Raw genomic sequence first — 22105 nt, forward strand, 5'->3', positions numbered from 1 at the left:
AAATTAATATAATATGAATTTTTTATAATATTATGCTTTCCTTGCGAAAAGAGAGATCATAAAAGAAAAAAAAAAGGAAAAATCTCCTGCAGATACATCGATAAAAAAAAAAAAAAAAGAAATATTAAAATATTATAATATTAATTGTGTACTGCAATCTCTAATGTGTTCAATAAATTATAAATAACACTATGTAAATTATATAATGTATGATTCAAAATATGTTAAACATTTTGAAGCACAAAATCTCAAATAAAACTGAATGGTATCTATTTTCATTAAATGCTTTCTTATTATCTTTTTTCTTTTTTTTTTCTTTTTTCTTTTTTCTTTTTTCTTTTTTTAGTTCTAACAAAATCCTCCATCTTCTTTCAATCTAGCACTTTTTTAGAGATTTAATTTATGATTTAATTAATAAAGCATTTATTTAAACATTATATAAACGCCTTATATATAATTTAAACAATAGAGGATTTGTTTAAACATTATATATATATATGTGTGTGTGTGTGTGTATGTGTGTGTGTGTTAAGGCAATATTAAAATAAAATAATTTTGATATGAAATTATAATTATTATATATACTATGTATAATATACATACGCATAGAGAAATCTTATACTTACTGTCGTCAATGATTCAGATATATAAACAACAAACGAAGACGTTAGTTACCAACAATGACTTTCAAATGTGATGTCAGTCTGCCGTCGGCTTTCGAAGGGTAAACATCGGAGATCTTTCGCCTCGTGCTAACAAATTATTTAAACGATTCTTTCGATTAATTAAACATTTATTTAACAGGTATTTAGAGAACATAATAAATATATTCTTCTAGTTTATTAATCGTTATATAATAATTATTCGTAATAATTAAATTAATGTAATTATTTAACTAATGTAATCATAATTATTTAAGACAACATATAGGTATTAAAATATTTAGAATATAAGGCCTATTTATATAATAATATTATAAACAATAATAATAGAAGGCAAGTTGATCAGAAAATAATTGATCATCTATTGCGTCTTAATATTTTTGTTTCTTTAAAAAAATAAAAAAAAAAAGAAAAGAAAAGAAAGACAATACATTTGCAACAAATCTTTTGAAATATATATATAGAAAATATTGAATATTCAGAAAATATTTTAATAAATAATTATTCGTGAGTGTGCTAATAATATTTGTTGAAAGTATGCTACTGAAAACATGTGTTTTTTTTTTTTTTTTTTTTATAGCTGTTTAATCTCCATGACTTATCCAATATGTATAAACTTCAGATGCTTGAGAAAGAGAGAGAGAGAGAGAGAGAGAGAGAGAGAGAGAGAGAGAGAGAGAGAAAGATATAATATATATATTTTACAAATAAATGAAATATAAAGAAACGTATAATTTTTACAGATTCACAGAAGACGTATTAATATTTTTGTTTGCGACTGCATATACAATATACATTTCGCATTGAAGATAAAAAAAAATATCTATAAAAATTATTACCAACATATTTTACTCGAAAGAAGAAAAAAAAAAATAAAGAAAGGAAGGAAAAGAAAAGAAAAGAAAAGAAACCCGACGTCAAATGCACTAACCTAACAATACTTGTAGGTAAACAATTTTACCGACTGAGATGTGCGTGATGTTGCACAAACAAATCTTTTTAATAGAAATCAGCATGAAATCTCATATTACGCTTATGCAATCCCAATTCTTTTGAATTTTCGTTTTCCAACAAAAAAAAAAAAAAAAAAAGAAAAAGAGAGAAAGAAAGAAAGCAAAAAATAGTATTTTATTCTTTTACCAGCCATTAATTTTATATATCATTAATATTTTAACCATTTAGATTAATTTTCTTTTCTAAATATGCTTAATAATAGTAATAATAATAGTAATAGTAATAATGTGTGTGTGTGTGTGTGTGTGTGCGCACATAGATTACGATTAAAAATAAAAAAACAAACGAAGATACGAATTTATTTTGACGTATAGGTCGAGATCAAGATTAGAAGTTAGTTCAAATTCGCGGGGGAGGGAGTGGATAGTTGTAGTCAGGGACGTGGAGAGGTGGAAATGAAGTATTCGAACTTGGCAACGCTGGAACCAGTTCCTGCTACAGTATTCGGTTAGACGCCGTACGGAGCGTTGCGTGTTTCGTGTCGTGTTTCGCGACAGTCGAAATTAACTTTGGAAAAAAAATCGAACGATCGAGAATATTCGCGAATTTTTTGATTGGTTCAGTGATTCGTTTCTTGTGGATAAATTATTTGAGAATCTTACGTGTATCTCGTCAGAAACGATCGGCTTTAAAAAAAAAATATTTCTATCCCACATAATTCTTGTTTATTGTCAACTCGTTAAATTTTACACGTGGTAACGTATCGATTTGACGGGAAGAAAAAAAAGGAAAGCGAAAGGGAATTAAAAAAATCGTGAAATATATAATCGAGATAATCGTGTAACATCGGTTGCAAATCGATAAAGGGAGTGATATAGAAGTGACAAACGGTGTGCGTGTAACGTGCGATTTTACCGACCGTACTTTTATCGACCGAGTCGAAGAAACCTTTTTAGTTTTAAATTCGATCGAAAGGGGACGTGTGCGTATCTTTGCCGATTGTGTCGAGTGTGCGTGCGCGTATACGTGTGTGTGCGCGCTTGTGTGTGAAGCACGAGGAGGCCATTGTGACGTTTTCAAAGGTAGGTGTAATTAAAGAAAGATAAAATTGGATAGAAAAGAGTATTTACAAGTAGACCTAGTTATAAGAAATAATAATAGATATACATGGGCAGAGCGAGAGAAAAAGAAAACTGATGAATTTTACACTAATATGGCGAATTTAATCGAATCAAATTATTATTTTACAAAGAAGGAAAAAAAATACTCGTTATTTATTTATTTATTTTTTTTTTTTTTTTCATTATCTACGTGTTCTTCTTTTTTTTTCTTCTTTTTATAAACAATCATCTGAAAAGTTCTACTTTTCATTAAATCTTAATTAATACGAATCTGTGTTAAAATTAATATGTGATAAAGAAATAAGAAAGTCCTGACTCTTGAAATTGAATTGTAAGATAGAGTCATATAAAAATAAGATTCGCGTGGCTAGCAACATAATATAATCACGCATACGAGACAAATGATATAGTCACACAAACATAATTTGAACTATGGCGATAATATTACCATCTGTTGTACGATATTTATCATAATTGCCCGCAGAAATAACGTCGGTTGACTCATAACTCTGAAACGATCAAAATTATCATCATCTACCACAAAAATAGAAAACAAAATTTACCAAAACCATATTCTTTAAAAAAAGCATTAAAACAAGTATAAACCATCTTATTTATACTTTTTTGTTGTTTTATTTATATTATTATTTCAACAAACGTTACAACTCATACACAATTAGACTATATAATAAATAAAAATGAAAAATAAAGGATAGGAGAAATTGAGTAACATTAAATTATACAATCCTTAATTATACAGGGTGCCCCAAAATTCTTTAGATAAGTTTTTAGGTTTTAAAAATTAATTAATCTTTTTTCGCGACCTTTTAAACTTTGTAGTTAGTTTAGTAGTTTTACAAGCTGAACTTGTAGTATTTAAGTATGAAAAAATAAAAAAAATAAAAGAAATAGTTTAATTCCGAAAATCGATTTTTAAAAATGATCTAGTAACTTTTAATCCATCTTGGAACTTATCAGTTGGAAAGAGGAAGAGAGAGAGAGCGAGAGAGAGAGAGAGAGAAAGAAAGAGAGAGAGAAAAAAAAATAGATGGAAAAATTATAAAAATGAAATTTTGTTCTATATCGAAAGGAGATAATAATAGGTACGATTGGGTACAGGAAATATATACTCACGAGAGTACATTGATAAGATGAAAATAAGATTGGAAAGTAATTTTTAAACGCCAGTCATCTTGCTGTCTAGTAATGCTGGTTGTTTGGCAAGGAGCCCGCCGTTGCCTGAGTTGCAGCGGGCAGCTCACCAATCAAGGCTGCCAACTAGGCCAGCAACGTCATCATTGTGGGCCAATCGCGGACAAGCTCGATCGGTATCAACTCGTCGATACCCGGTGAGTAGAGTTAGTTGTTTCTGCTTAATCATATTTATATCAGAAATCATTATCTGTATTAGTATACAGACAATTTAAATTCAATTGAGTTCGATCAAAACGAAAGAGATAAATAATGTAGATAAAAATTTCGAAAAAACGAGATTTAGAAAAAAGGGGAAAGTTAAACAAAAAAAAAAAGAAGTAGGCAGAATTGTATTGAAAACATTGCGTTTATTTTCACGAAGACAAAAAAAGAGAAAATAAAGAAAAGAATTATGTAAACGAAATCGATGATTCTAATCACCATTAACGGATTATTTACTATGAAATTGTTCTAGTGTGCATCTTATTCTTTTATTTATTTATTTACTTTTGTTTTAATATCATAAGCGTGTAAGAATGATAGGACTTTTGTATATTTGTATATTTGTATATTTCATGTCAATGTACTTACAAGAGGTCGGCCGACTCTTCATGTCACTTATTGACCCTAGCCGATTGATCGCTGTTCAAATCTCTATCGTGGAAAAGTTTTCGCGGTCATTTAAGGCCGTCGTTCATGGTCCATCGACCCGTATCTTTAGACACGACGTATTTGCAATATACTCTAATAAGTCACGAGATTTATCTTCTCTTCGATAATATATTAATTTAGAAAGAAAGAGACTTGAGATTTCTAAAATTTTTTTTCTCTTTTTTCTCTTTTTTAATACATTTTTTCTTTCGTTTTTTTTCTTTCTTTTTTTTAAATTTTTCCTATTAAGCATATATACAAGACAAATATATATATATATATATATATATTTATGTATGTGTATGTGTATATATATACATATATATATTTATATTCTGTATATATATATATATATATACAGAAAGAGGAAGATAATATTCATTTAATCATTTTCGTATTGTGAAAAGGTGAAGAATAATTGAGAACCACTGTTGTAAGCGATAGCCAATTGCTTTGCAGTGAAGTATCACGTGATCGTACACGTTCCTTTTATTGCTTGAGTAATGAAGTAGCGCCGAATCTAATGCTCAAATTTCAACTGATTATAATTAAAAGATCAAAAATGTCAAATTTTAATGAGAGAGACAGTCGAGAGGAGGGAGGAAGAGAGAGAAAAAGAGGGAGAGAGAGAGAGAGAGAGAGAGAGAGAGAGATAGAGAGAAAGAGAGAGAGAGAAAGAAAATAAATAAAGTCTTTGGAAATTTACTAGCGTTTATTGCGGAGTATGTTTAATATCTTAAAACAGAAAAAAAGGGAGAGAGAGAGAGAGAGAGAGAGAGAGAGAGAGAGAGAGAGAGAGAGAGAGAGAGAGAGAGAGAGAGAGAGAGAGAGAGAGGTATATTGAACAAAATTCAAACATCAGGATGACGGAAAAAAAAAATAAAAATTCCCACATCACGCCACTATCATGGCCCCGATATCGCAAGAGAGTACAATTTCCATTTCCATATCTATTTGTTATTTCTGGGATTTTTTTTTCTCTCTCTCAACTCCCCCCCCCTATCTCGTGTTTTTTTTCTTTCTTCTTTATCACGATGAAATGAAATGTCGAGGAGAAAAAAAAATTCAAGAGAATAGACAAATCTAAGTATACGTTGTCATTATCGGTTCGTAAATCGAGAAGAGAGAGATATAGATTGAACTAGAGATAGAGATAGAGATGATAGAGTTAACTATATGATAACATAATAAATGTCAACACGATTCGCGCAGATTATCAAGGGAATGAAAATAAAGATGAATAAGAAAGTGAAATCATTGGTTCTGATTAATAGAGAGACGAGACGAGACGAGACGAGACGCGACGAGACGAGACAAGACGAGACGAGACGAAATGAAACGAAACGTTCGTTTGTGTTCGCGAGCGTAATGCGCACGCTGTAATGTCATAAAAAAAAAATCGTCACACGGTTCACGGTCGATCGTGTAAAACCCGCTTAGCTTCGAGTCACCTCGTCAGTCGGCGAACGGACGCAAAAGCGTCCGCATCTCTTTTTGTTTTTCTTGTATGATTTTATTATTATTATATTTTTTATTATTATTAATATTTCTTTGCTTGTGTATATTCATTGTGTATATTTATACATAAATATATATATATATATAACTATATATATATACATAGAATATTCGTAATTTTTTATGCGGGCGTACGCGTGTGTATGTGTATGTTCAATTTTATTCTTTTTTCGTTCCTGTTTTTTTTTGGTTTTTTCATTTCTGTATTAAACCAGTTCTCCGTAATTATTCTCTCGGGTTTGTAAAATTATTTCTATTTTTATATTTATTGCGCGAAGTTTTATTTCGAACGTTTCTTATTTTCTTTTTCTTTTTTTTTTCTTCGTTACTTTTTTAATTTTTCATTTTATCATAATATACAAAGAGAGACTTTCGTATCGTTTAATAGCGAAATAAATTCTCTTTACGAATCATAAGATATATTTCGATACGTTTGACAATTAATCGTCGTCGTGTTTACGTACGTAAGATTTGAGGTTAACTTTTGATCGATAATAACGAGAATCAAGATAGAAGGATTTTCACTTTTCTTTCATTCCTTTTTATTTTTTCTAAGTTGATATCTAAAAATAATCGAAAGAATAGAGTGGTACGTAAAAGTGTCATTGTGTGTCGATTTACGTGTATGTGTGCACGTATGCGTGCATTTGTATATATTTTAACGTGAAAAAAATATTACTATTATTGCTTTTACGTTGGTGAAATAGTGTCGAGGTGAAGGACATCGTGAAAAGAGAACGAAGGTCTTTCGCTCGTATGGTATGTATAACATACTTCACTTTTGTAAAACGCGAAAAAAGTAACATGCGTTTACACGTATGCACGAGCGCTTGCATGGTTCGTGCCTATGTACTAAATTATTTGACTTTGAAAAATGATCATGGGAATTTTTTTTTGAATCGTACAAATACGAATTATTTCATTTATTTCCAACATCATGAAAAATATGCGACTCCTTTTTTTTCTACGCTCTTATATGTTGATTTTGAGGTTAGCTCTAGGTAATCCGTCTCCTCCTTAACGTTCGTAAATATCTTTCGTAATTTTTATTGGACACGTAAACAAAAGAAAAAAAAAAGGAAAAAAAAAATTTGTTTTATATTTTTTTTCTTGTTGCAATGGTAGTAATCATGACAAGTATGAGCGACACGAACACGAACTATAGTCGTTCGAAAACTACATCGATTTCTATTGTTATCGATCGATGTTATTTCATAAACGTTCTTACATACATACATACGTTCCTTTTGTAATATGATATAAGAAAACGTATGTCGATCTTTAGATAGTGAATGGAATTTCAAATTTAAAACGTAGTTTACCTTTTGTTACGAAACGTAGTATCAATTCTTTTGATAGGTTCATTTTTTCTTTTTCTTCTCCTTTCTTTCTTTCTTTTTTTTTCTGTTTAATAAAAATATGATATAACATTCGCATATAATTTTTCATGACGATAATTAATGAATTTTCTTATTAAAATATGTCTCGGTCGATACGATTGTTTATGTAAAAAAATTTCAACTCGATTAGTCATCATTTAATAAAAACGATATTTTTATTAATTAATAAACACAATATTTCGAAAAAGATATGATATATATATATATATATTCGCAATGGCTGCTACAAGATGCTGGAATGATTCGGCGAGTTGGCACGTGGTTATTCTCGGTTATCTTCGGGATTGTACGGACGTATTCGTTGTCTGGCACTTAGCCCTGTTGCACGTGTCGTGCTCTCAGACAAACCAGTTTGTTCCGGGTCGTCAACGAGTATAGGTTGGTTGGAATTGTTTTGTTGTCGATGAACGAGAATAAATAATGATTTGGCGAAAATAATCCACTAAAGTTGATATTATTAATTAATTGGAATTTTTTAATCGAATAAGAGTTATTTTACGTCTTTGAGTAGTATTAAGAAATAATCTCAGTTAAATTAATCGTTTTGTTAGATTATATGTATATGTATATATATATATACATATATATATATATATATATATATATATGTACGTACATATAATGGAAATATTCAATTTGATGATATTTTTTCAAAATGGCGTCTTAAAAAGATTCCTACAAAAAATAAAAAAGACAAAAAAAAAAGAGAACTGAGGCAATTTTGAATTTATAATAAGTCATGGTATATTTAAATTATCATTTATTTTTCGATATAATACCGATACAATATAAATGACGAAAATGAAGTTGAAATTGTTAAATGATAATTGTTATGTTTATAAATAATTTATATATGATAATAATTAATGAATAATGTCAGGTATTTTAAAGAAAAATTTTTTAATGAGTACTATCGAAAAAGAATCATGAAATATGTGACTTTGTTTCATTCTACTGAAATGCGTATGTATATATGTGTATATATATGTGTATGTATCTTATTCAGAGAAGAGAAGGTCTTTTAAGATGAGGGGTGGTGGAACGGCAGAGGGGTGGGGAGAAAGATGGTGATAGAAAGAGTGGGAGAGGAGAGCAGGTTTTGGTTAGGAAGAGAGGGCAAAAGAGAGTCAGTCTCGACTTGTTGGTGGTACATGGTTAAGCTCTCGCGAACAGTCATTTATATATTGCGGATAGACGTCTCGTGCCGTTGGTACTGTGTTACGTTTTCATTTTTCTTTTTTGTAACGCGCTTCATAGCGATCCAATAAAAGATTTTCACTGTCCGATAATACGTCAAATAAAAATAATACATTTACATCTTCTCGTATGTAAACTTATTTTTACACAAAAAAAAAAGAAAAGAAAAAACAAATTATTTTATTGATTTCCTTTTTTCATTGTTTTTTTTTGGGGGGGGGTTACTTTGTTTTCTTTTTTTTTCTATTTTTTTCGATGTGACTTTTTAATCGAATAGACTTTAATTTTGATCTTTGGTTTTTCCGTCTTCGCAATTAAAAAAAAAAAAAAAAGAAGTGTTTTCATAGTGAATAAGTGGGGGAAAGAAACAGCAAAAAAAAAGACGAGAAAGAAAAAAGTGTATTCTCAAAACGAAAATTGTCGGACGAATGAAGAAACTTTCGATTGGTTGATTTATTCCAGGTACGTTTGAGTAGAGCTTTGTTGTATTCCCTCTTTTTATTGGGGGGAGCTTCTCTATCACGTGTTTTAGTCGATTCGTAAACTCATGATTTTCGATTGATCACGCTTGGTTTTTCCCTCCTCCTCCTCCCTCTTCCCAAGCACCTTTAGCGTTTAGATTAAATATTTCTTGCGAATATATGATTTTTCTAATTTTTTTTTTCTTTTTTTCCTTTATCTTTTTTTTTAGTTTTTCCTTCTTCCGTTTCTTTTTCTTATTCTTCTTCTTTTACCATTATAATAAATATTCGATAATATTAATTAATATTAATAATTATAATTAATAATTAATAATTACTTTTATGTTATCGAATATATCTTTGAGGTTATTTTAAATCTCTCTCTCTCTCTCTCTCTCTCTCTCTCTCTCTCTCTCTCTCTCTCTCTCTCTGTCTCTATCTCTTTCATATATATTTTTCTTATCACTTATCAAGATGTATAAAGAAAAGAAAAAAAGAAAACAATGTCATAGTATATTTGTTATTTCATAATTGTCGGCAAGAACAGGAGGGTTTTCTTTTAAAATCGTTTCATTTAAAATTAAGACGATGAGGAGATAGACTTTCGTCATTTCAAAGAGCAAATATCAAAGCTGTGTAAGTACCTACGTCTTTCTCTTTTAGATGGACTTACGTAATAATATCGACGACGAGTGTTTCGCGCGATGACCCGTCATACGTCAATTTTATACTAATCGTGCAATTAAATATATTTATTTGAATTTTGAACGATGACGATATGCCGGCTTTAATTGGTTCCCGTCATGTTTCAATAATGTTACATTATTGAAGTCTTTCGTTTTATTTTCCTCCGAAGTATTATTTGATCTTTAAAAAAACAAAAAATCGAACAAAAAAAAAAAGAAAAAAAAACAAAGAAACAAAAGAAAAAGAAGAGAGAAAAAAAAGTTGACGTTAGTATAAATAAATGTTTATATATTATTTATTAATGGCTCGTAAGATCTTTATTTGTAAAGTATTAAGGATCAAGGATCGTGATCCTTTGCATGATCGATTAGAACGATCAATATTTGATCACTTTTTGTTTTGTTTTTTTTTTCTTTCTTTTTTTTTTTTTGCCTTTTTTACTTTGAGAGTAATCTGCAAGGGAAAAAAGGAAAAAAAAACATTAGAAAGAAAAGTATCACATTTTTTCCTTTTTCAGAGATTGTGAACCTACGTTGAACATTACGACGTGTATTAGATTAATTCAACCCTCCGACATTTCAATGTAATTTCGTTCGTAGGTCGGTAGTCAATATCGTTGAAAGTATACTTTAATCAAACGGATATTATATAGACATATAGGTTATGTCGCGCGGTTGTTATAATTTTTTTTTTCTATCCGTATTAAGAATTAAGACGAATTTTTTGTAATTAAAATCAGGACACTTATGATCTACTCACTCTATTCTGAAAATAGTTTTTCTTTTCTTTTCTTTTTTCCCTTCTTTTTCTCTCTCTTCTTTTTTTTTCCTCAAAAAATGTAATTCAAGACTGCGTAAAAATAAATTTGTCTAAGCGCGCATATATATATATATATATGTGTGTGCGTGTGGGTGCGTGTATATGTGTGTGTGTGTGTGTGTGTTAAAAAAAAATTCATTGGATGATTCGAAATATAACAATTCTTTGTTAACATGTTCAACATAGATTTAGCGCGGCAATGTCACAATTGAAAACTTGCCAAAATTGATTTTAAACTAAGTTACAGGGACGACGAACGTTATTATTAGATTTAGATGTTAGATAGTAGAGTAAGACCAACAAACATATTTTTCGATATAAACTTTCGTCACTTTTCTTACTTTCCCTAATTTTTTTTTTTTTTTTTTTTTTTTTTAACAATCGTCATTCACTGATATTCATCATTTTGATTGGGTCTGTTCGCAAAATAAAGATGATATTTTGTAGGATGGTTTCTGGAAAGGAGAAAATGAAAGAAAGAAAAAAAAAAAAAGAGAAGAGAGGAAAAAAAGATAAAACATATTCAACGTTTATTCGAGTATACAAGATGCCGGATAAAATTAGCCTTAGAAAATCATAGGGGTCGTTAAAAACATTTTCTTCTCTCGTCCTTATCCGAAGGTCAAGAAATCGAAACGAATGTCACAGAAAAAGAGAAGAAGAAATGTTAGGTTATAAAACGTTAATTCAATTTTAATGGGTTACCGACCAATAAGATTTTACGATAATTATTTAAGATAAGAAAAAAGTTTACGTAAGATTTAATAATTAATGTATCGATCAGATTTCAATGTTTTAAAAAAGAGAAAGATATCATCGTCGTGATAATAAAAATTATATTATATCGATCGTCATTTTTATTTTGACATTTGATTGAAAGATATTTCACAAACATTGTAATTTGATATTTCTTTCTTTTATTTTTTTCTTCCCGCGCAAAATTAGCCATGTAAAATCTCATATAAATATCTATCAGAGTTTATAAACGATTCAGAGAAAGCGGATACGAAGCGGACGTGCCCCCAACGTAGAATCATTTTTATTGGTCGATTTTGTGGGCGTCGTACGCAATACGTTCCGTCATTGGCTCGACCAGTTGTCGGATGAGAGGCTCGGCTTCTAGGGGTTCTCAATATTGTGAGAGGTACTCACGTTACATTAAAACATGTTGCGTTAATTTCTTCGAATCTTGCATCACATTTTCTATTCGAAAATTATAATTATTTCGAGTTTCTCTATTTCTCTCTCTCTCTCTCTCTCTCTCTCTCTTTCTCTCTCTCTCTGCCTCTGTCTCACTCTCTCTGTAGTATGTATTTGTTTCTTTTCTCTCTAATGTGCATTTGTAAATATTTATAGTGGATTAGTTTCAAATATCGATGGAAGAGACATTCAAAGTATATATTTTCAAATGCAAAAACCATCTTTGCATTCATTTTTAATAAAGAAAATTTTATTGGGAGGATTAACAATATTTTTATCTTTTTCTTTTTTTTTCTTTTTTTTTTCTTTTTTTTTTCTTTTCTTTTCTTTTTTTTAATTTTTGATTTTATAAAATTCGATGTTTCATTAACTTTCGGTATAATTTTTTTCTCTTTCTTTTTTTTTTTATTTTAATTTTTAATTTTTTTCTCTTTGCCTTTTGTTACAGATTGACGACTTATCGCGATGCGGCAAGAATTACTGAGTATGTATTCAACAATACGTTTATATTTATTTATTAATTTCTTTTCCATTTTTGTCTACTCATTGTTTTCTACAAAAAAGGAAAAAGAAAGTATCTAGAAAAATCGCCGCTAGTCTTTTTTTTTTTCGATGGTTCCTATTCGTTGAAATTTCTAATTACTTATTTTTAACGATATCAATCTGCTTATTCAAATATTTATATTATGTATATTACTAAAAAAAATTCATTGGATTATCGTGCTCCTGTTCTCTTCTCTAGAATAAGCGATGATAACGCTATTTATAATGATCATAGAGATTAATCGTGTACACATTATTCTCAATGTCAAGGATTTCTATCTCTGCACGTGACCACTCACGCATACACGCGGAAGTAATTGAATATTTTATTATTCATTTTATTCCGAGGTTTCCTTAAATCTGTGTTTTATCTTACGAATTCATCATGGTAATAATAATAATAATAATAATAACAATAATAATTCGTTCGTATTATTATTATTATTATTTTCATTATTAAAATGAAAGAATTTTATAAATCGTTTTTACAATCGACATAACCAAAGAAAGAAAAATAAGTCGAAAAAATATTATCAAAAAATTGAGTTGTTTTTTTTTCTCAACATTTTTTTCTTTTCTTTTTCCTTCTTTTGCTTTTGTTTCTTTCCCTCTTTAATTTGAGAACCATCAATCGATCGAATTCCTTTAACGGACGTAGGACGCACACGCGCGTACTACGTATGATTTGTTCGACAATTTTAACGAGGTACTCGTCGTTCGATCTATGATTGGTCATTGTGACGTTTGACGTCAGAGTATTTAATGAAATAATCGCTGACCTGTCGATTTAGGTTTTATTATATAGCCTTCTTCCTAATATATGTTAAATGTAGATTAGATTCTCCCTTATCTGTCTATGATAATTATTAACAAATTTGATTTAACTTGATTTGATTTTTTTTTTTTTAATTACTTATTATTATTATGATTATGATTGTTGTTGTTATTATTATTATTATTATTATTATTATTATTATTCTTATTATTATTATTATTATTATTATTATTATTATTATTATTATTATTATTATTATTATTATTATTATTAATTTATATCGAAGAATAATTTTCACATATTGCGAACATAACCTATAAACAATATTGATATGACAAATATTTTGATAACATTATTGATTTATACTCGTGAAATTGTTTGTAAATTTATTCGAAGATTCACCCAATCATCTCGAGTTTAAATTTAGCGCGAGATTAGTGGTGACACATCGTAGACTTTGCTTACGCATCGGTCATCACGTATACCACTTTTCTTTCGGAAGGTATTTGACATAGCTTACGTGCTATATTGCACACGTTAGTCTTGTCGGTAGATGGAGATCGTATTTTTATTGTTTTAATTCAAATATTTATTTAATGAATATTATTTGAAAAAGAAAAGAAATATTAATATTATTAAATGTTATAATATGTATATATATTTATTTAAAACATTCTAATTAAATTAACTATTACAATATTTAATAATTATATGTGTAATATATATATATTATAATTATTAAGTAAAATATTATTTATTGTATATATAATTTATATTAAAGTAAATTGTAGTTGATTAGATCGGGCAAACTTTATATGAGTTAATTTAAACCTAAAGATAAATGCGTTGAATGAATTGACTATTCGAATTCAATTAGTCCACTGGAATCTTCGTTCAAGGCCAAAGTCAAAAACGTCAGGCAATAAAATAGAATACAAAACCGTGTGGTCTGTTAGCTTTAAAAAAAAGAAGATAAAATAAAGATGGGCCTCTTGGTAATACAAATGAGACGAATGAGCGTTTTATAAAATTGTCGTCGAATAAAAATGTCCTTGGTATTTCGTCTTTCACTTGCAAATTTATTGTCAATTTAATATTTTAACACGTTTTCTTTCGTTCGTGTCTAGAATGATAAAACTGTTCGTAGGTATATGAAAAAGAATTTCTGCCTTATCGATCGTCGGTAACGATCGACAAATTATCGAGAATTATGTTTATTTTACAATAGTGTTTCATAAACTCGTCAGGTGGCGACACTCTTACATTCCACATATTAAATTTAAAAAAAAAAATATTCTACAATAAAATCATTATCTCATTTGAATTTTTCGTTTATCTTCTTTTATATTATATATATATATATATATATATATATATATATATATATATATATATATATCATTGATAATAATAAAACAGTCAAGGAAAAGTTGGATTGATAGGACTTCTTTCAATTTTGTCACGTCTCTGAAGTATGTATATAAAAAATAATATAATAAAAAATAAAAGAAAAAGAAAAGAAAAGAAATTCAATAACAGATAAAAAGAATTAGTTTTTTTTATGGTCATGCGTTTTACATTGGATTATCGTAACAAAGTGGATAAATAATACGAATTCCTGTTATCATCGTAAATTATCATTGCATACGTTGTAACATGACGTCAAAGGAATTTTATAGACGTCAAACGTGCGAATCACGTTTTCATCGATATTATTACATTGCGTTTATAAACATATGATGGTGAGATTAGGTAAGAGAAAGAAATGACTATTCTGCGATCTGTTGCATGAAAATATTCGAGATGACTGACGACGATTAGTTCAAAGGAAGTTAACGAAGATCTACGGAAATGTACGAAAATGTACGAGAATATACGTTATCGAAACTTGTAATCGTATTTCTCTCTCTCTCTCTCTCTCTCTCTCTCTCTCTCTCTCTCTTTATAGTTCAGGAATGTGAACAAAGATAGAGATAGCTTGCGTCGTGGACTTCGATGTGTCGTCTTCTTTCTTTTGGATTGACTCGTGCTAATCTGTCGCAATTATATGCAACCATTACATAACTTTATTCGTCTTCTGGTATTAAATACGTTATATCGTTCTTTTTATTATTTTCTCTTTATTTATTTTTTATTTTTATTATTTTTTTTTTCTATCTCTATTTCTTTATATTGTCTTCGTACCTTTTAATGATCGTAACACGAATGTCTTTCTTTCGTTTCTTTTTTGTTATTTTTAATGAAATTTTTGTTGTTTATCTCTGTCAAAATTATTTCTTTTTCTTTCTTTTTCATGTGGGATCTTTTCTTTTCTTTCCTCTCTTCATTCCTTTTTAACATCAATGAGCTTAAATGCAAAACAATTACCATTAGTTTCTATTTTAAATTGACATTGATAGACGTGAAGAACTTAACTAGTCAAGGTCTTCTTGATTTATAACATTTGATATTATCGACCGTCGATAATGCGATAAATTCCTTCTTTTTCTTCTTCCTTTTTTTTTTTTATCTTCTACGATGTGTGAAAGTATTATTTATTATTATGTTCTCTTTATATTATGACTGATTATGGATCGATGATTGTTCATCCTTTCGTACTTTATAATTATATTTTTTAATTATTTCGGAAGAAAACCATGCACAATAATTTCTCTCCTTATCTCTCTCTTTCTATCTTTAATCGCATAATGGGACCTGTTACATTTTCATATCTAATAACAACTGTATATTAGCGAATGAAAGAAAGAAAGAGCGAAAGAGGGAGAGAGAGAGAGAGAGAGAGAGAGAGAGAGAGAGAGAGAGAGAGAGAGAGAGAGAGAGAGAGAGAGAGAGAGAACTTCGTAGATGAATTGCACATACTTGAATTATTTAATGGCGTGTTAGTTATGGATCCATCAATTAATAATACGTTCATTCTTAATAAGATAAATTTTAAGTATCTGTCGATAAGAAAAAAAAAACTGACTTTTCTTTGATTTTTTATTTGCGATATGACACGCATCGAACATTTTGTTTATCAAAAAAGGTAACAATGGAAAGGAAATGTAAAAAAAATTCCGTTCCTCTTTTATAAGTTTTTCCTGTCTTTTTCCTCTTTATCGATTCTTTTTTTTTTTTTTATCTTTCCCGTTGATCGATATTATCCGTTAGATTGCATGTATATTAATAATATTGAAACGAAAAGGATGATTTATTTGATCGTGTAGATTTATTTTTATTTTTTATTTTCTTCCTTTCTCTTCTCTTCTTTATTTTTTTTTCCTTTCTTTCTTTTTTTTCTCCCCTCTTTTCTCTTTTTCCTATCATTAGTAATTAATTAATTCATTCATTTACTTATTTATATATTTTTAAATAAGTCAACTAACAAACAAAGAAATATATATATATATATATATATATATATATATATATATATATATTAATATTACTAATATGACTATAATAATATTACTAATACATTTATATAAGCATTTGTATGTTTTTCGTTTGCTCTGAAAAATGAAAATCGAATTCAACGATTTGTTAAATAATATAAAGGAAGAGATTTTTTATAGTTCGTTATATCTACGCGGAAGATATTGTTATTATAGCCCTTAGCTATTAATGTTACACGTGTTACTAGGACAAAAAGAAAAATAGAGATTATCGCTTTAGCAACCATTATTTCATTGACTATTTTTAGTTAGGATATAGGTCACGCAACGAGAGAGAGAGAGAGCAAGAGGGAGAGAGAGCGAAAGAGAGAGAGAGAGGATTTGCAATAATAAAATGTAATCAAATTGTATGAAATACGAATAACTAGTAAAATTCTAACTGCAAAGAATTATCAAATGTTAACGCATTATTATATGGTGCATATATATATGTATATGTAATACATAGTGTATATATGAGTATGTAATAAAATATTATATATACATATAATATAAAAATCATACTATAGTATAATAATATTACAATGTTCAGATAATTCAATTCTTTTTGTTTTTAAATTAACAAAATAGAATTTTATTAATTTACAGAAAGATATAACAAAGAGAAAAAAAGAAGGAAAATAAAAAGATTACATATATATATATATATATATATATATTTCTTTTCTAAATATAATTATAATGTAAAAGAAATAGAAAAGATCAGATTATAAAGTGTGTTTAAATGACGGATTAAAAATTGATTATGAATTGCGTTTATGATTGTGTAAAAAATTCAACGATCAGTTTTTTCAACTTTTCTTCTTCTTTTTTTTCTATATCAGAATTATCAACAAATATTCTGTTTACTTTCTCTATCTCTATCTCTATCTCTATCTCCATCTTTCTTTCTATCTACCTATCTTTCTATCTATCTATCTATTCATCTATGTATCTCTTTATCTTCGTCTTTTTCCTATCGGTCGTTGACGTTGTAAACGCGTGAGTAAAGTGACAACTATTGGCTCGTTTCTCTTATCATAGACGAATTCAAATATAGCGGGGGTATGTAGAGAAGTTACGCCGAGCCAATCAAAGACGGCGATAAACGGAGGCTCGGCTCGCGGCGCGCGCGCACAATGACGTAATCGAGTTTATAAACTAATCGCGCGCTTACTCATGTCGAGTCAGTCAGTAGTCGTACGTCCTCGGTAACGCACGCGTCTTGTCTCTCTCTCTCTGTCTTTTTCTTTTTCTCTCTCTCTCTCTCTCTCTCTCTCTCTTTCTCTCTGTCTGTCTCTTTTTCTTTTTCTTTCTTTTCTTCTTCTTGTTTTTTTTTCCTTTTTTTTTCTTTTTTATAATATATTACATATTAACTACATACATTCGCGACTACAGTTTTCGACGGTAAAAACAATCAAGAATAGTTTCTTTTTGTCTCTCTCTCTCTCCCTCTTTTTTTTGTGTCTCTCTCTCTCTCTCTCTCTCTCTCTCTCTCTCTCATTCTTTCCATTTTTTTTTCTAATAACAAAATTTTACAATTAATAACAAGGATACAATTCTATATATATATATATATATATATATATATATATATTTATATATATATATATATTATATTATATTTATATATATATATTATATTTATATATATATATATATATATTATATATATATATATATAATTGATATTAATTTTCGACGGTTAAATTTGATTGAAAATCTTGTAAAATATTTTTCGTAAAGGTAAGAAAGAGAAAAAGAGAAAGGGACAGAGGGAGAGAGAGAGAGAGAGAGAGAAAGAGGGGCAGAGAGAGAGAGAGAGAGAAAGAGAGAGAGAAAGCAAAAAAGTTTCGAGAAACATTTTTGATTTTATCTCTTTGATCACTTCTCAGTGATTTTTTAATCTCTCTTTATTATCTATATTTCTTTATTATTATTAATAATTTATTATTATTATTATTATTATTATTATTATTATTATTATTATTATTATTATTATTATTATCATCATCATTATCATCGTCATTATTATCTTTTCTTTCTTATTAAATAGCTATAAAGTCGTGACCGAGACGTTTGGTATCGTTGAAAAGAAAGAATAAGTTTTGATGATTTAAACGCACCCCCTCGATCTTACGTAAGTATTTTTGGGGTTGTCGTCGACCATTTTATTTTTCGAGAGAGAGAGAGAGAGAGAGAGAGAGAGAGAGAGAGAGAGAGAGAGAGAGAGAGAAAGAGAATACGCGAGTGAGAAAGAAAGAGAAAAATAAACAAAATTGAGAGAACGAAAGTGTTCTTTTTTTTTCTATTTATTATTTATTTATTTATTAAAGTATCGTACATAGGAAAAAAAAAAAACAAAGTGTTTTGTGTTTGATCAGCAAGTTTTTCTAATACTCGTTTTCGTTTTCGTTGATATCGTATTGGCCAATAGAAATTGATTCGGGCAGAAATTGAAAAGTTGGACTTCAGTGAGTTCGTTCGATCGAGTAGAAACATCCATTTTGAAATATCTTCGCACGTTAATGAATCTTTTTTTTTTTCTTTTTTTTTTTTTATTTCTTTCCCCCTCTCGTGAAATAATTGAGTGGAACCATTCGCCATTGTGTTTGCACACGATCTATACATACATGTATACATACATACATACGTACGTACGTACGTGATTTTACATATGTACATATGTAATATGGAGAACAATTGGAAATAGCAAGAAAAAAAGAAAAAAAAAAAAATAAGAAAAGGAAAGAAAAGGAAAAAGAAAAAGAATAAAAAAGGCGTCAGAAAACTTATGATCTTGCTTCTCGTAATGTTGCTTTTTCTTGTCGGCGGCCATGCGATAAGCGTTTCCTTGCAATTAAGGAATACCATAATCAGGGTCGAAGAATACGACAACGACAACGCAACGGAGAAGCGAGGAGGTCGGTCCATCAAGGTCAACGCCAAACGTTACGTCGCACCTTCTCGTTCAGACATTAAAGTAACGTTCGCGAGTAGTCAGAGTGTTACTATTAGATGTTACTACTATTACTAATATCACTACTACTGTTATAACTATTATCACTGATATTACGGATAATACTAATACTATTAAAGATTATTAGACATAATCGTGTAATGTCGTCGTAGATTGGACGATCGAGATTCCGTTTCGTCATCTTTATCGTTGTTTTCCGTTAGATCGAAATAATTTAATTCGAGAGAAATAATTTTTTCATTATAATGATGCCACACCTTTTTTCTCTTTGTAGCATTTGTTAATTTATTTTTTTCTCCTCCTTTTTTTTCCGAAGCTTCTATTTGTATAAAACATAAATACCAGACACAGTATGGGCCAAAAGTAAAAAAAAAAAAAAAGAAAGAAAAAAGAGAGAAAGAGAGAGTAAGAGAGAATTAGATTGTAATAGTTTCTTTGGACGATCTTTTAAATGGTAAAGGCAAAAAAATATTTGTAACCGGGCCATTAGAAAATATTTCTAAACGGGCCAAGTGAAAAACAATCTTATCGTTATATTATTTAACAGTCGACACGCCTTTTTCTTTCTTTTCTTTTTTTTTCCTTTTTCATTCGTTCCTTTTATTTTTTGTTTCATTTCATTTTTGTGTCTTAAATCTTCATTTGTATTACAAAATATAAGGTAAAAAAAAGTCTTAACAAAAACCAAAAAATAATGGATTTTTAAATGAACTTAGAAACTTTTCAGCCACGTCTCCTTTACCTTGTATTTTTTCTTTCTTCTTTTTTTTTTTTTTTAAATCCGCATTTAAATTAATCTTCTTTGTCCTTTGATTTTCTTTTTAAGGTCGAAAACCTTTCCGTTGGCATTTTTTAATAATAAGTAATTGTTTCGCGAGGTTAAAATATCTGATAAAATTTTCTCGGTTTGTATCCCTGCGAAGGCCAAAGAATGAAAGAAATCGTAAGATCACAAACTAAGCCGAGTTTAAAGATTTTTATCTTATCTGTCGATTGCAAGATCGTTTTGTTTGGTTATACCGAGCAACATGTTGTAGGTATATATTACTTACTAACATGTAATAAATATGATGATGAAGAAAGAAAATAAAAGAAAAAGAGAAAGAAAAAAAAAAGAAGTATACAGAAGTCTGTTTTTGTTATACTACGAAGATCGTGGGATGTGTCATGATTGCTTTCTAACAACAAGAATTGCGTGAGTTACTTTACTTGGAATTAGTTACAAAGTTCGTCGTAAAGAACATCGATTGATATTATATATCGATCATCATCGATCGATTTCCCTATTTTGTTTTCTCTCTCTCTCTTTCTCTCTCTTTATATATATATATATATATATATATATATATATATATATATATATTTATTTATTTATCTGTATTATCTATCTAACTCTACTAATGATTATTTAAACCTCTCGTGTATCAATTTCTTGATTTCCTCGAGGTTGAGTACATTAAAGAGATTAACGAACTGGTATTTATGTCGTACGATAGACTTTCCTCATTCTCGAATAATAATTAACGAGCTTGTCGATATTATTTCTCTCTCTCTCTCTCTCTCTCTCTCTCTCTCTATTTGTATTTCTGTATCTCTTTTCCTCGATCTTTTTTCGTTCAACTTTGCCTTCCTTCGTTTCATTTATTAAGCGCACGATCGTAAATTATAGGATGGATTTCTTTTTCTTTTCTTTTTTTTTATTCTTTTTTGTTTTTGTTTTTTTTTTTGTTTTTTTCTCTTTATTGAGAAAGAACGATAGATCTTTGATTTCCGTGTTTTAGCTTAATCATGGAAATCCGATCGAGCTCACCGTTTATCTTGGGGAAAAAAAAAAAAATGAAAACTTGTTGCGATTAAACGCTACTTATAAATATACAAATAAAAAATGGCGCAATCTTAATATAATGTTACAGTATTTTTTCTTTTTTATTTTTGTATTATTTGTTTTCTTTTTTCTTTTTTCTTTTTTCTTTTTTTTTTCTTTTTCTTTTTATTCTATTTTATTTTAAGAAAATTCTGATAGTAGATTTACTTTTTCTTTTTTTGTGATCGAAGAAAAAAAAATCAAATTCGATGGAGTTATTAGATACGTATATATTTACGCGTACAGATATAAAACATACGGGTATTGTACAGAGAGATTGTTAGTTACGAACGATGTATTAGAATTCGTATTTTAATTTAATAAGAAGGAGATTATTTAAAAGATATATTTTTTTTTTTCTTTTTATGCTAGAACAATCAAACGACAAGGTTAGAAATTTATTTGAATATTTATTTATTGAAATTTTTCTCTTATATTTTTTGAAAATTAAGTATTATTATATGTGTAGATTTTATTAAGTATTACATATTATTATAAGTAAACATATATACATGTATGTATATAATAAATTTCGGAGTGAATACTTAATGAAACTTTATTTGGTCCATCCTGTATAATATGTATACATATGTATATGTATGTGTATATGTATATATATATATACAGTGGGCATATGACATACTGCATCAGACATGTGTGTCGGCA

General features: G+C 28.6%; 1 protein-coding gene across 12 annotated transcripts in view; it reads left to right on the forward strand.

Moving 5' to 3' along the window:
* Window positions 1–2061: 2061 nt before the first annotated feature.
* The window catches only part of LOC124428231 (trehalase-like), a 40995-nt gene continuing 20951 nt past the window's right edge, over window positions 2062–22105 (forward strand). For 2 of the 12 annotated variants that reach the window (XM_046972093.1, XM_046972099.1), the window contains exons 1-2: window positions 17869–18002; window positions 18652–18735. Coding sequence is in view for 5 of the 12 variants with exons in the window: in XM_046972089.1 (XP_046828045.1) it covers window positions 3944–4086; window positions 12313–12348 (179 nt within the window). In the remaining 7 variants the exon portion in view is untranslated. Of the gene's footprint in view, window positions 2699–3941; window positions 4087–6225; window positions 6860–11752; window positions 11809–12312; window positions 12349–17782; window positions 17807–17868; window positions 18003–18651; window positions 18736–21808; window positions 21829–22105 lie in introns of those variants that run through there. The other 10 variants (XM_046972089.1, XM_046972090.1, XM_046972098.1 and 7 more) reach the window with 10 other exon arrangements.

Source organism: Vespa crabro, chromosome 11 (genome assembly GCF_910589235.1).
Source record: "Vespa crabro chromosome 11, iyVesCrab1.2, whole genome shotgun sequence".
Lineage (NCBI taxonomy): Eukaryota > Metazoa > Arthropoda > Insecta > Hymenoptera > Vespidae > Vespa > Vespa crabro.